Source organism: Gigantopelta aegis, chromosome 13, assembly GCF_016097555.1.
Source record: "Gigantopelta aegis isolate Gae_Host chromosome 13, Gae_host_genome, whole genome shotgun sequence".
In the NCBI taxonomy this organism is placed as follows: Eukaryota; Metazoa; Mollusca; class Gastropoda; order Neomphalida; family Peltospiridae; genus Gigantopelta; species Gigantopelta aegis.
Window position 1 is genome coordinate 3,349,944 of NC_054711.1, and position 13,864 is coordinate 3,363,807.

At 33.7% G+C, this 13,864-nt stretch overlaps 1 protein-coding gene across 1 annotated transcript in view; it reads left to right on the forward strand.

Moving 5' to 3' along the window:
• The window catches only part of LOC121387612, a 117,937-nt gene that overhangs the window by 25,335 nt on the left and 78,738 nt on the right, over positions 1-13,864 (forward strand). The window contains exons 12-22 of the mRNA XM_041518771.1: positions 1,520-1,594; positions 5,385-5,471; positions 8,502-8,567; positions 8,837-8,899; positions 9,440-9,502; positions 10,375-10,437; positions 10,927-10,989; positions 11,862-11,924; positions 12,504-12,566; positions 13,113-13,175; positions 13,456-13,518. Of these exons, the coding sequence (XP_041374705.1) occupies positions 1,520-1,594; positions 5,385-5,471; positions 8,502-8,567; positions 8,837-8,899; positions 9,440-9,502; positions 10,375-10,437; positions 10,927-10,989; positions 11,862-11,924; positions 12,504-12,566; positions 13,113-13,175; positions 13,456-13,518 (732 nt within the window). The remainder of the gene's footprint in view (positions 1-1,519; positions 1,595-5,384; positions 5,472-8,501; positions 8,568-8,836; positions 8,900-9,439; positions 9,503-10,374; positions 10,438-10,926; positions 10,990-11,861; positions 11,925-12,503; positions 12,567-13,112; positions 13,176-13,455; positions 13,519-13,864) is intronic.

The window sequence follows — 13,864 nt, forward strand, 5'->3', positions numbered from 1 at the left end:
TACTGCACACACACACTTGCCGATATTACCTCTTTGTGCTGTTTTATATACAGGTAGTACGATGTTAATAGTGACTGAGATTTGGTCTACAGTGCCAAGTGTTACCTTATTTCTTTCCCTCAGTATAGATTTTCTACATGACTTATAGATGCAGACCCTAGTTTTAACCCGTAAAAAAATTGGACACTAAGTTTAGTTAATTTACAAACCTGTAACTCATTTGGATAAAGTTACAATAGAGTGAAAGAAGAGTCTGTGATGTTAAAAAAGGAAATATCCTTAAAAATAGACAAGAACTCGAATCATTAAACCGCTACTTGTCAGACGCATGTGTATTTTTAAAAATATAAAAAAAATGTTTTTTTGGTATTAGAAACACCAGGATGACCAAAAACACTTCGGTTCTACGGAAATGGATAATATAAAGAATAAAATATAAGTAATATTTTATTTCAATTATCATAAACGGCTCTAATTGTGAAAAATATGCTGAAATGTTTAAAAACTAGGGTCTGTCCCTTTAAAATTGGTCTACAATACTAAATGTAATTGGTGAATTGCTGCTTAAAAATATAACGCTTCATGTAATTATTGCGCCAATACATCAGCAAATGTTTCATATTAACATCATGCTGGCATTAATTTCATGATTTACGGTAAGACAATTTGTTCGGTCCTGTGCACAGGACATTTTGTTCAGTATCACATCACGATTCGCTTAGCATTTCGCTACACAATTTGAAACATTATACAGAAGTTGCTTATCAGTTTCACTAAGCAGAGATCGCTACACAATTTAAAACATTAAACAGAAGTTATTAATCAATTTCACTGAGCAGAGATCGCTACACAATTTGAAACATTAAACACAAGTTGCTAACCAATTTCACTAAGCAGAGATCACTACACAATTTGAAACATTAAACACAAGTTGCTAACCAATTTCACTAAGCAGAGATCGCTACACAATTTGAAACATTAAACACAAGTTGCTAACCAATTTCACTAAGCAGAGATCGCTACACAATTTGAAACATTAAACACAAGTTGCTAATCAATTTCACTAAGCAGAGATCACTACACAATTTAAAACATTAAACACAAGTTGCTAATCAATTTCACTAAGCAGAGATCACTACACAATTTAAAACATTAAACACAAGTTGCTAATCAATTTCACTAAGCAGAGATCACTACACAATTTAAAACATTAAACACAAGTTGCTAATCAATTTCACTAAGCAGAGATCACTACACAATTTAAAACATTAAACACAAGTTGCTAATCAATTTCACTAAGCAGAGATCACTACACAATTTAAAACATTAAACACAAGTTGCTAATCAATTTCACTAAGCAGAGATCGCTACACAATTTGAAACACCAAACAGAAGTTGCTGATCAATTTTCAAGTGACTACAAATATCGCTAATCAATATTTTGAAAACAAAATGTTCCCTGCTGTAGTGACATATTAATTATTTTAGTAGTAGTCTCATCATTTTTGTTTTATTGCAGGAAACTGCAATTCATGGGACACGCACGGGATCGGTGCAGCTTGTACGCCAGCGTTCCAATATTGCACTTGATAAGGTATCCATGTCTTGTGTTCAGAAAAGCTCCATTTTAATTTAAATTTAAATTTTTATTTACATGTGATATTGACTCATAAACTGTTTTTTTGGTTGTCCAAAAACGCATTTGTTTTAAGATTGTTTTTCTTGCTTTTTCATTACTTGATTACTTTCCACTGACATAAAATAATAATCGCCTTGCCCGATGCATATTTGACTATTCCTAATAGTATGACCAGAAGGGGACATATATTATCCAGACCTGTCAACCTTTAGTCAAGAGAAAGCAGGAGGTGTGTGTTGAAAAAGCAGGAGATTTTGTCAAAAAGCAGGAGATTTTTTAAATTCACACAATTTAACCCAAAATCGCAAGATTTAAAAAAAACATTATTACAATAAGTTATATGAATACTTTATAATGTCATATATACTTCTTAACCTTAGATCTTGGCATTAAAAAAAAAAAAAAATATTAATTTTTTTTTTTTTTTTTTTTAACTTTGTTTTAAGTTTAAATATTATTATGATTTAATACATATTTTAAAAAATATATATATTTTATCCAAAAATGTTAAGAACATGAACAAGAAATAAAAAATGTAATTAGTACATTTACGTTATTACCATTATAGCCTTACAGGTTGCGTTACATTATCATTTGTGGTTAGTGTACCTAAGTACCAAAGGCAAAGACAAATTTATATAAATCTTATAAATTAATATTCAGTTTTTACTATAGTGAGGAACGGTGGCGTGGTACTTATTTAAAATCATTATAATGATGCAATAAACATTGTATTTTCATTAATCATAAGTAAAACCTCATTACGGACATCGTGTGAAATATACCGGAATTATACCCATTTCCGTGAGTAACTTTATGTCAAAGTCAAAAACAACATTTTTTAATTGTACAAAAATAATTTCTTGAAGTGTACCCTTATAACCAACATTTTACCGCACAAACATACAAAATCAGTCAGTGGCAGTTCAGATTCGTCATAGTTGCATTATCATTATGTAATCCAGTGGGAAGACATTTTACAATTCAGAGGTGTTATTAGAACTAAATTGGATAGTTTTTTTTTTTTATATGGCAACACTGAATGTCAATACACAGCCTGTTGAATTAGTAACACACGCTTCGTAGCCATTACGATGACAACAAACATTATAATAACACGTCATTTTATAAACTCCATGTGCTTTTTTAACAATATAAATAGGCTATCCCAGAATTCTCACTTCGGCAAAGGTTAAACAGTCGGGACAATTCGGCCTGTTACTTTCTCGGAAACCGAAAGTAGTCGACATTTTCCGAATGAGACAAAAAAGGCAGAGTTACTTCCCTTCTGTTATTTTGACAAAAGAGGATCGATTTTTTTTTATGCTTACAAAAATGTCATTTAACAGGAGAAACCGTCTCCCGCACAGGTGAAAGGAGATTTGATCAAATACCGGGAGACTCCCGCGGAATCCGGGAGGGTTGACAGGTCTGATATTATCAGGGCTTCTAGATTATGCGACATATTTGATTATTCCTAATAGTATTATCAGTTCTTCTAGATTATGCGACATATTTGATTATTCCTAATAGTATTATCAGGGCTTCTAGATTATGGGACATATTTGATTATTCCTAATAGTATTATCAGGGCTTCTAGATTATGCGACATATTTGATTATTCCTAATAGTATTATCAGTTCTTCTAGATTATGCGACATATTTGATTATTCCTAATAGTATTATCAGGGCTTCTAGATTATGGGACATATTTGATTATTCCTAATAGTATTATCAGGGCTTCTAGATTATGGGACATATTTGATTATTCCTAATAGTATTATCAGGGCTTCTAGATTATGGGACATATTTGATTATTCCTAATAGTATTATCTGGGCTTCTAGATTATGGGACATATTTGTTTATTCCTAATAGTATTATCAGTTCTTCTAGATTATGGGACATATTTGATTATTCCTAATAGTATTATCATGACTTCTAGATTATGGGACATATTCGATTATTCCTAATAGTATTATCTGGGCTTCTAGATTATGGGACATATTTGTTTATTCCTAATAGTATTGTCAGGGCTTCTAGATTATGGGACATATTTAATTATTCCTAATAGTATGACCAGGGCTTCTAGATTATGGGACATATTTGTTTATTCCTAATAGTATTATCTGGGCTTCTAGATTATGGGACATATTTGATTATTCCTAATAGTATTATCTGGGCTTCTAGATTATGGGACATATTTGATTATTCCTAATAGTATTATCTGGGCTTCTAGATTATGGGACATATTTGATTATTCCTAATAGTATGACCAGGGCTTCTAGATCATGGGACATATTTGATTATTCCTAATAGTATTATCTGGGCTTCTAGATTATGGGACATATTTGATTATTCCTAATAGTATTATCTGGGCTTCTAGATTATGGGACATATTTGATTATTCCTAATAGTATTATCTGGGCTTCTAGATTATGGGACATATTTGATTATTCCTAATAGTATTATCTGGGCTTCTAGATCATGGGACATATTTGATTATTCCTAATAGTATTATCTGGGCTTCTAGATTATGGGACATATTTGATTATTCCTAATAGTATTATCTGGGCTTCTAGATTATGGGACATATTTGATTATTCCTAATAGTATTATCTGGGCTTCTAGATTATGGGACATATTTGATTATTCCTAATAGTATTATCTGGGCTTCTAGATTATGGGACATATTTGATTATTCCTAATAGTATATCAAGGCTTCTAGATTATGGTAGCCCCACTCCCATGGCTAGTGATATTCAAAAATGTTGGGCTAGTAAATAAGTACTACCGCCATGCTCTACAGCTAGAGAAACAAGAAGTTGTCAAATGCTGCATTTAAGTTTATTTTGTAAATATAAATATCCCCCCCCCCCCCCTCCACCCATTTTTAAGGGGTTTTAAGCTCTATCTCCTTTAGTTGACATATTCATTATTCCTAATAGTATATCAAGGCTTCTAGATTATGGTAGCCCCACTCCCATGGCTAGTGATATTAAAAAATGTTGGGCTAGTAAATAAGTACTACGGCCATGCTCGACGGCTAGAGAAACAAGAAGTTGGCAAATGCTGCATTTAAGTTTATTTTGTAAATATAAATATCCTCCCCCCTCCACCCATTTCTAAGGGGTTTTAAGCTCTATCTCCTTTAGTTGACATATTCATTATTCCTAATAGTATATCAAGGCTCCTAGATTATGGTAGCCCTACTTCCATGGCTAGTGATATTCAAAAATTTTGGGCTAGTAAATAACTACTTTCGCCATGACCAACGGCTAGTGAAAAAAATGATCAAATGCTGCATTTAAGTTTATTTTATAAATATGAATATCCTGCAGCCACACCCCCCCCCCCCCCCCTGCCCATTTCTATAGGGTTTTTTAACCTCTATCCTTTAACCAACATATTCGATTATTCTTAATAGTAAAATTGTAATTAAAGAAGAGCTAGTGAATTTTTATTCATGGCTAGTAAACGTTTTAAATTACTGATTCCATGGCTAGTGGATTTTATAAGAATTCTAGAAGTCCTGAGAGCGACAGTGATGGCTCCCCTTAAACAGTGAGGTATGTCTTCTTTATCTTTGTCTGGTACTTGATCTCCGCTATCAGATAAAATACACAGGTTTTGGGGTGGGTTTTTTTTTATACATTCTTGGAAATTTAAATCATTGATCCCGTGGCTAGTAGATTTTATAAAAATTCTAGAATCCCATGATTGTTTAAAGTGCTTGTTTCATTGCAGAAAACTACTGGCCCCGTCTATAGGTCACACAGCACGGTGGTAAAACCACTCTTAGCCCATGGGTCCAATATATGGCCTGATGATGAGGTATTGCAGGCACGGTATTGCAGGCACGGCAGAGCAGGGGTGGGGGGCTGGGGGGAGGGCCTTACCCCACCAATAATACTGAATTCAAAAAATATTATTGGTAGTAAATGGATGAAATTTACTTGTAGAATGCAGGAAATTTCAGGACATCTACTTTTCAAACTTTTATGGGGGATTGTATCCCCGAACCCCAAGAACCTATACTTTGTGCCCTCAATCTCAGTCAGCCCCCCTCCCCCCCCCCCCCAATGTCAACTTGCTTCTGCCGTGTCTGTCTTGTGTTGTAATATTGGAGAAAAACACAATTTTGTGTTCTAAGTTTTAATTTTTTAGTTATTACCATTGATGTTTATTTTTTTATATAGCTCTTTACGCTGTGTTTTAATGTAGTATAATTACAAACATCCTGTTATACGATTTAGTTATTTCTGTTGGATGACATCAGTTAAAGGGACATTCCTGAGTTTGATGCATTGTAAGATGTTTCCGATTTATAAAATATTTCTACGATTAAACTTACATATTAAAATATATTTTCTTGTTTAGAATATCGTGTCTGTATATTCAATGTGTTTCTGGTTGTCTTAATATTTGTAAGAAGCCCAAACCAGTGTTTCTGCTAGCAGGGTAAAAGGGTAAAATTACGTACCCAAATATAATTCTAGGGTAAAATTACGTACCCAAAATAAATTTTTTTTTTTTTTTTTTTTGGTACCATACAGTCCATATCAGTCTCACACTTTGGGGTTTTAAGTCTTCAACAAAGACTTGGAGAAAAACTGTCCTTTGTTGAAACAACACTTTCTCTTGAACAAAAATAGAAAGTGAAAAGAAGCCCATCATGTGCAACTGGTTCACGAAATGCGCATGCGCTGATAACATTTTGTGCATTGGAACGAAACCGTGTCAAAACGGCTCCAAGTGTACACATTAGACAAAACGGAACCTAGCGTTGACTGTAACAGAACCAAAATCTATGGCTAAAATGGAAACAAGTTATTTTTATATGTCTGCACCCTCCCCCTCCAATAAATAAATAAATTACAAAAAATAATTTTAACAAATGTACCAGTGTAACCGGTCCGGGTTAGGGTAAATAAAAAATAAAAATGAAGTTTGTTCAAAACGTTAAATAATTGTATTTTGGTGTAGACCTGCACATGAGAGTGCAGCTAGGGTGGGTAGTTATGAATGGTTCCTGTTTATTATATGCAATAATAAAAATATATTTAAAAGGTAGGCTACCGTTTTAACCATACTGAGCCAATACTTTCAGGTACGTTTTTGCCAAATCGGTTCCGTTTTCGCCAATGAAAATGGTTTGTTTTTAGTAGTGGTTCCATTTTAACCTAATCCCATTGGCTAAATTTCAGCCAACCGTTTGCGGCTCATGTATGCTAGACTTCTTTTTTTTCACTCAACACGTGAAACCGAATGACCTTTTCGAGAACAGTCAAAATAGTTCGGGAAAGTTTCCATCATTCGCTGTCACTGAACAGACAATTAATTCAAAAATTAGTGCATCAAGATTAACCTCACGTGCATGCACAAGGTTCACGTGAGGTTAATCTTGATGAACTATTCAAAAATATGAAGACAAGTTTACAAATTTCCTGCTGACTGTTACATTCGTCATTCATTCTCCTACGAAACATGGAAAATATTACCATGAGCTGGCTCACATTTTAGACTCCAAATGCCAGGAAATCGCTTCTCCGGACATCTACAAATCCATTTTTTTCTGGGGGATGGCCAACAAGGTGCATTAAGCGCCATGTGCATTAGGCTTTGCCTGCCAGCTCCGTGATCACAAACTCATAACTACATACCCAATTTTTTTAAAAAAAAAGGAAATAAAATGAAATTTAACCTAGTACAAATATTAGAACGATGAAAAACATGTTTAATATACAGCCAAGTAAGTGGCTGTATAATGTAATTACAATCGCTATAAAGTCACTGTTAATCGATAACATCTTAAAAATTGCAGCAAACGTAGGAATGTCCCTTTAATAATAATAATAATAATAATATTAATAATAATACAATCTTTATTTATAGAAGGTAACTCAATTAGTTCTAGACTATTCTCCCCTGAGGCCTTCTTACTAATTATAACAATAATAATAACAATAATCATATTAATTATTAAAAATAAAAAATAACAAAACCATTCATGTATGTACAATATATACAACCATAAAAGATATTAAGACATAATTATGTAGTAGAGCAATCATATTTCTAAGAAGTGTTTGTAAAAAAAATTCTTAAATATATTTAAACTAGTAAAATGTTTAACATCATTAGGTAAACTCTTCCAGATACCAACTCCAGAAAATTGAAAACTTTTCTTGTAGTGCTCTATTTGTTTGTCAGGGAGCTAACATATTTCCATCATCAATGGAGCGAAGTTCATAAATTGATGATATTGAGAAACTATTGTTATCCTTAAATTACGTCATTACGTCGAATGTGACATCATTATGTAAAACTGATCATAGAAAAGACTTCACAAACTGGTTAATGTGTATTTTTATTGAAATAAGTTGTGTTGCTTGTAATTATTTGAATTGTTTGCCACTTTTTGTGAATTTACGTGATTTTATACAATTTGTGACCTGTTATACATCAATAAATTCACAAACAATGACAAACAATTCTTATATATCAAAGGCCGTGGTATGTGCTATCCTGTTTGTGGGATGGTGCATATAAAAGATCCCTTCTTATTAATGAAAAACTGTAGCTGGTTTCCTCTCTAAGATTTATATGTCAGAATTACCAAATGTTTGACATCCAGTAGGCGATGATTAATACATCAATGTGCTCTAGTGGTGTTGTTAAACAAACAAACTTAACTTAAACTTTTAATTTAACTTTTCAATTGTTATATTCAATTGATAGTTGATCATCACTTCATTGATATACATGTATTTACCTTTGTTTGGCATCCAATAGTTGAGGTCGGTTAGCAATGTTGAGTGTTTCTTCAAATAAAACACATTCCTTTCTTCTAATTAATTACAGCAAAGTGCAGAACGGGAAGCCCCACCTCGGAGGGACGCTGCTGGTTATGAGAGAGATCCTCGCAAGGTAAATACATATTGAGAAAAAGATATTGTCAGTTCTTAGTTTGTCTGAATAAAAATAAAACCAGTAAATATGCAAAAAAAACCACCCCAAGAAGCCCCCAACATATTTTACTATTAATTGGAAAAAGTAGGCCATGAAGTGGTGACAGCGGGTTTCCTCTCTCATTATCTGTGTGGTCCTTAAACATATGTCTGATGCTATATAACCGTAAATAAAATGTGTTGAGTGTTTAGTTAAATAAAACATTCCTTTCTTCGTATTAATTACAGCAAAGCACAGAACGGGAAGCCCCACGTCAGAGGGACGCTGGTTATGAGAGAGATCCTCGCAGGGTAAACTTGTATTCTTATTTTGTCTGAACAAATATAAAACCATTAATTATAACTCATATCATAAAAAATATCCTGGTACATATCCAAGTGTTACGTCCCACTAGAAAGCTTAGTAGGACGTAACACTTTGACATCATATGATACGACTGGCGCACTACGACCCTACAGGAGTGTTAATCACAAACAAGTTTAGTGATATGCATTGAAATCAATTAATTGAGATAGAAAGCGATATTGTTAGTTCTTATTTTGTCTGAACAAAAATAAAACCAATAAATAAGCAAAAAATTAAAACCAATAAATAAGCAAAAAAATAAAAAAAAAAAAAATAAAAAAAATAAAACCAATAAATAAGCAAAAAAATAAAAACAACATATTTTACTGTTAATTGGAAAGAGTAGCCCATGAAGTGGCGACGGCAGGTTTCCTCTCTCATTATCTGTGTGGTCCTTAAACATATGTCTGACGCCATATAACCGTAAATAAAATGTGTTGAGTGTGTTATTAAATAAAACATTCCTTTCTTTGTATTAATTACAACAAAGCACAGAACGGGAAGCCCCACGTCAGAGGGATGCTGGTTATGAGAGAGATCCTCGCAGGGTAAACTCGTATTGAGAAAAAGATATTGTCAGTTTTTATTAGTACAATTCCCTACTGGTCCAATCGGAGGAGACTACATAGAGGATACTCCCCAAGTGTCTTGTGATGTCATAATTTAAATTATGATTCCACAAGACATGAGGGGGGTATTCTTTTTATCATCCATTATCATTCTTTTCATTTGCGACAATTGTAAACAATGTCAGTAATGTGGGTTGAATGTCACTATCTTTGGCAGTGGTAGACTCATTAACTAGCAGAACGACAGTGGCGTGACGTCACTAATGAGAGATTTAGCACTGAAACATACTCAGTGAGATAACAAAATAAGAGAATATCACAGGAGATATCGCAAGTTATAGTGCCAGCGATATCTCCTACAAAAACCTTTAATGGATGATAAAGGTTCCATCTCCGTCCTGTCTGTCTGTCTGTCCATCCGTCCATCCCACTTATAGTTTTCTGGATGGATGTTTCACAATGCCTTGAGATACTGAGCTGAAATTTTGTTTATAGCTTTATCACGTACTGTTACAAATCAACTTTGACTTTCAAGGCAATATATCAATTTTAGAAAATATAGAAATTTGTTTTCCACACTTTATTGCAGTGCCTCAAAATCTTAAGCTTAAATCTTTACTATAGCTGTATCATCTTCAGTTAAAAATCACGTTCTCTCATTATCTGAGGTTTTTATATGTCCATCTATGATGGGTCATATTATGGTATGGCTTTTTCCGTCTGTCCAACCATAGGTTTCATGTTTGTCTGTCTGTCTGTCCCACATATAGCTTTCCAGACATTTTCAGACATAATTAAAATGTGTTGAGTGTGTCGTTGATTAAACATTCCTTTCTTCGTATTAATTACAGCAAAGCACAGAACGGGAAGCCCCACGTCAGAGGGACGCTGGTTATGAGAGAGATCCTCGCAGGGTAAACTCATATTCTTATTTTGTCTGAACAAATATAAAACCATTAATTATTACCATATCATTAAAAATATCCTGATACGTATCCAAGTGTTACGTCCCACTAGAAAGCTAAGTGATAACACCTTGACATCATATGAGATTGTACAATTGGTGCACTACGACCCTACAGGAGTGTTAATCAAACAAGTTTAGTGATATGCATTGAAATTAATTAATTGAGATAGAAAGCGATATTGTCAGTTCTTTTTTTGTCTGAACAAAAATAAAACCAATAAATAAACAAAAAAATAAAAACAATAAATAAGCAAAAAAATTAAAACAACATATTTTACTGTTAATTGGAAAGAGTAGTCCATGAAGTGGCGACAGCAGGTTTCCTCTCTCATTATCTGTGTGGTCCTTAAACATATGTCTGGTGCCATATAACTGTAAATAAAATGTGTTGAGTGTGTCATTAAATAAAACATTCCTTTCTTCGTATTAATTACAGCAAAGCACAGAACGGGAAGCCCCACGTCAGAGAGATGCTGGTTATGAGAGAGATCCTCGCAGGGTAAACTCGTATTGAGAAAAAGATATTGTCAGTTTTTATTAGTACAATTCCCTACTGGTCCAATCGGAGGAGACTACATAGAGGATACTCCCCAAGTGTCTTGTGATGTCATAATTTAAATTATGATTCCACAAGACATGAGGGGGGTATTCTTTTTATCATCCATTATCATTCTTTTCATTTGCGACAATTGTAAACAATGTCAGTAATGTGGGTTGAATGTCACTATCTTTGGCAGTGGTAGACTCATTAACTAGCAGAATGACAGTGGCGTGACGTCACTAATGAGAGATTTAGCACTGAAACATACTCAGTGAGATAACAAAATAAGAGAATATCACAGGAGATATCGCAAGTTATAGTGCCAGCGATATCTCCTACAAAAACCTTTAATGGATGATAAAGGTTCCATCTCCGTCCTGTCTGTCTGTCTGTCCATCTGTCCATCCCACTTATAGCTTTCTGGATGGATGTTTCACAATGCCTTGAGATACTGAGCTGAAATTTTGTTTATAGCTTTATCACGTACTGTTACAAATCAACTCTGACTTTCAAGGCAATATATCAATTTTAGAAAATATAGAAATTTGTTTTCCACACTTTATTGCAGTGCCTCAAAATATTAAGCTTAAATCTTTACTATAGCTGTATCATCTTCAGTTACAAATCACGTTCTCTCATTATCTGTGATTTTTATATGTCCATCTATGATGGGTCATATTATGGTATGGCTTTTTCCGTCTGTTCAACCATAGGTTTCATGTTTGTCTGTCTGTCTGTCCCACATATAGCTTTCCAGACATTTTCAGACATAATTAAAATGTGTTGAGTGTGTCGTTGATTAAACATTCCTTTCTTCGTATTAATTACAGCAAAGCACAGAACGGGAAGCCCCACGTCAGAGGGACGCTGGTTATGAGAGAGATCCTCGCAGGGTAAACTCATATTCTTATTTTGTCTGAACAAATATAAAACCATTAATTATTACCATATCATTAAAAATATCCTGGTACGTATCCAAGTGTTACGTCCCACTAGAAAGCTAAGTAGGACGTAACACTTTGACATCATATGATACGACTGGCGCACTACGACCCTACAGGAGTGTTTAGTGATATGCATTGAAATCACAATTGAGAAGTTTAGTGATATGCATTGAAATCAATTAATTGGAGACAGAGAGAGATATTGTCAGTTCTTATATTCTGGTCCATGAACAAAAATAAAACCAAATAAGCAAAACAGAACAAACGTCAAACGCTGGTTATGAGAGAGATCCTCGCAAAAACATTGAGATAAATATTGTCAGCAAAAAAAAATAAAAAAAACAAAAACAAAACAAACATATTTTACTGTTAATTGGAAAGAGTAGCCCATGAAGTGGCAACAGCAGGTTTCCTCTCTCATTATCTGTGTGGTCCTTAACCATATTATGTTTAAAGCCATATAACCATAATTAAAATGTGTTGAGTGCATCATTAAATAAAACATTCCTTTCTTCGTATTAATTACAGCAAAGCATAGAACGGGAAGCCCCACATCAGAGGGACACTGGTTATGAGAGAGATCCTCGCAAGGTAAACTGGTATTCTTATTTTGTCTGAACAAATATAAAACCATTAATTATAACTCATATCATAAAAAATATCCTGGTACGTATCCAAGTGTTACGTCCCACTAGAAAGCTAAGTAGGACGTAACACTTTGACATCATATGATACGACTGGCGCACTACGACCCTACTGGAGTGTTAATCACAAACAAGTTTAGTGATATGCATTGAAATCAATTAATTGAGACAGAGAGAGATATTGTCAGTTCTTATTTTGTCTGAACAAAAATAAAACCAATAAATAAGCAAAAAATTAAAACCAATAAATAAGCAAAAAATTAAAACCAATAAATAAGCAAAAAAAAAAAACAAAAAAACCCCACAATAAATAAGCAAAAAAATAAAAACAACATATTAATTGGAAAGAGTAGCCCATGAAGTGGCAACAGCAGGTTTCCTCTCTCATTATTTGTGTGGTACCTTAACCATATGTCTGATGCCATATTACTGTAATTAAAATATGTTGAGTGCATCATTAAATAAAACATTCCTTTCTTCGTATTAATTACAGCAAAGCACAGAACGGGAAGCCGCACATCAGAGGGACACTGGTTATGAGAGAGACCCTCGCAAGGTAAACTCGTATTGAGATTGAGTGTGAGAGAGAGAGATATTGTCAGTTCTTATTTTATGTGAACAAAAATAAAACCAGTAAATATGCAAAAAAACAAAAACAAAACAAACATATTTTACTGTTAATCGGGAAGAGTACCCCATTGTATGGTGCCAGCAGGTTTCCTCTCTCATTATCTGTGTGGTCCTTAACCATATTATGTTTAAAGCCATATAACCATAATTAAAATGTGTTGAGTGTGTAGTTAAATAAAACATTCCTTTCTTCGTATTAATTACAGCAAAGTACAGAACGGGAAGCCCCACGTCAGAGGGACGCTGGTTATGAGAGAGATCCTCGCAAGGTAAACTGCTATTCTTATTTTGTCTGAACAAAAATAAAACCAATAAAAAAGCTGAAAAATAAAACCAGTAAATAAGAAAACCCCCCAGAAACAACATATTTTACTGTTAATTGGAAAGAGTAGCCCATTGCATAGTGACAGCAGGTTTCCTCTCTCATTATCTGTGTGGTCCTTAATTTATCCACCTAGCTTTACAACCAAAAAACGTCGTCACTGACCCAAGTTTCCAACATGAAATATAGAATTTTTAACCTACATTTTTCAAAGTCAAACAGTTAAAAAACAACTTACTAAAATAAAAATTACAGAAGAACTTAATTAATATTTTTTAAAACCCTACGATCAC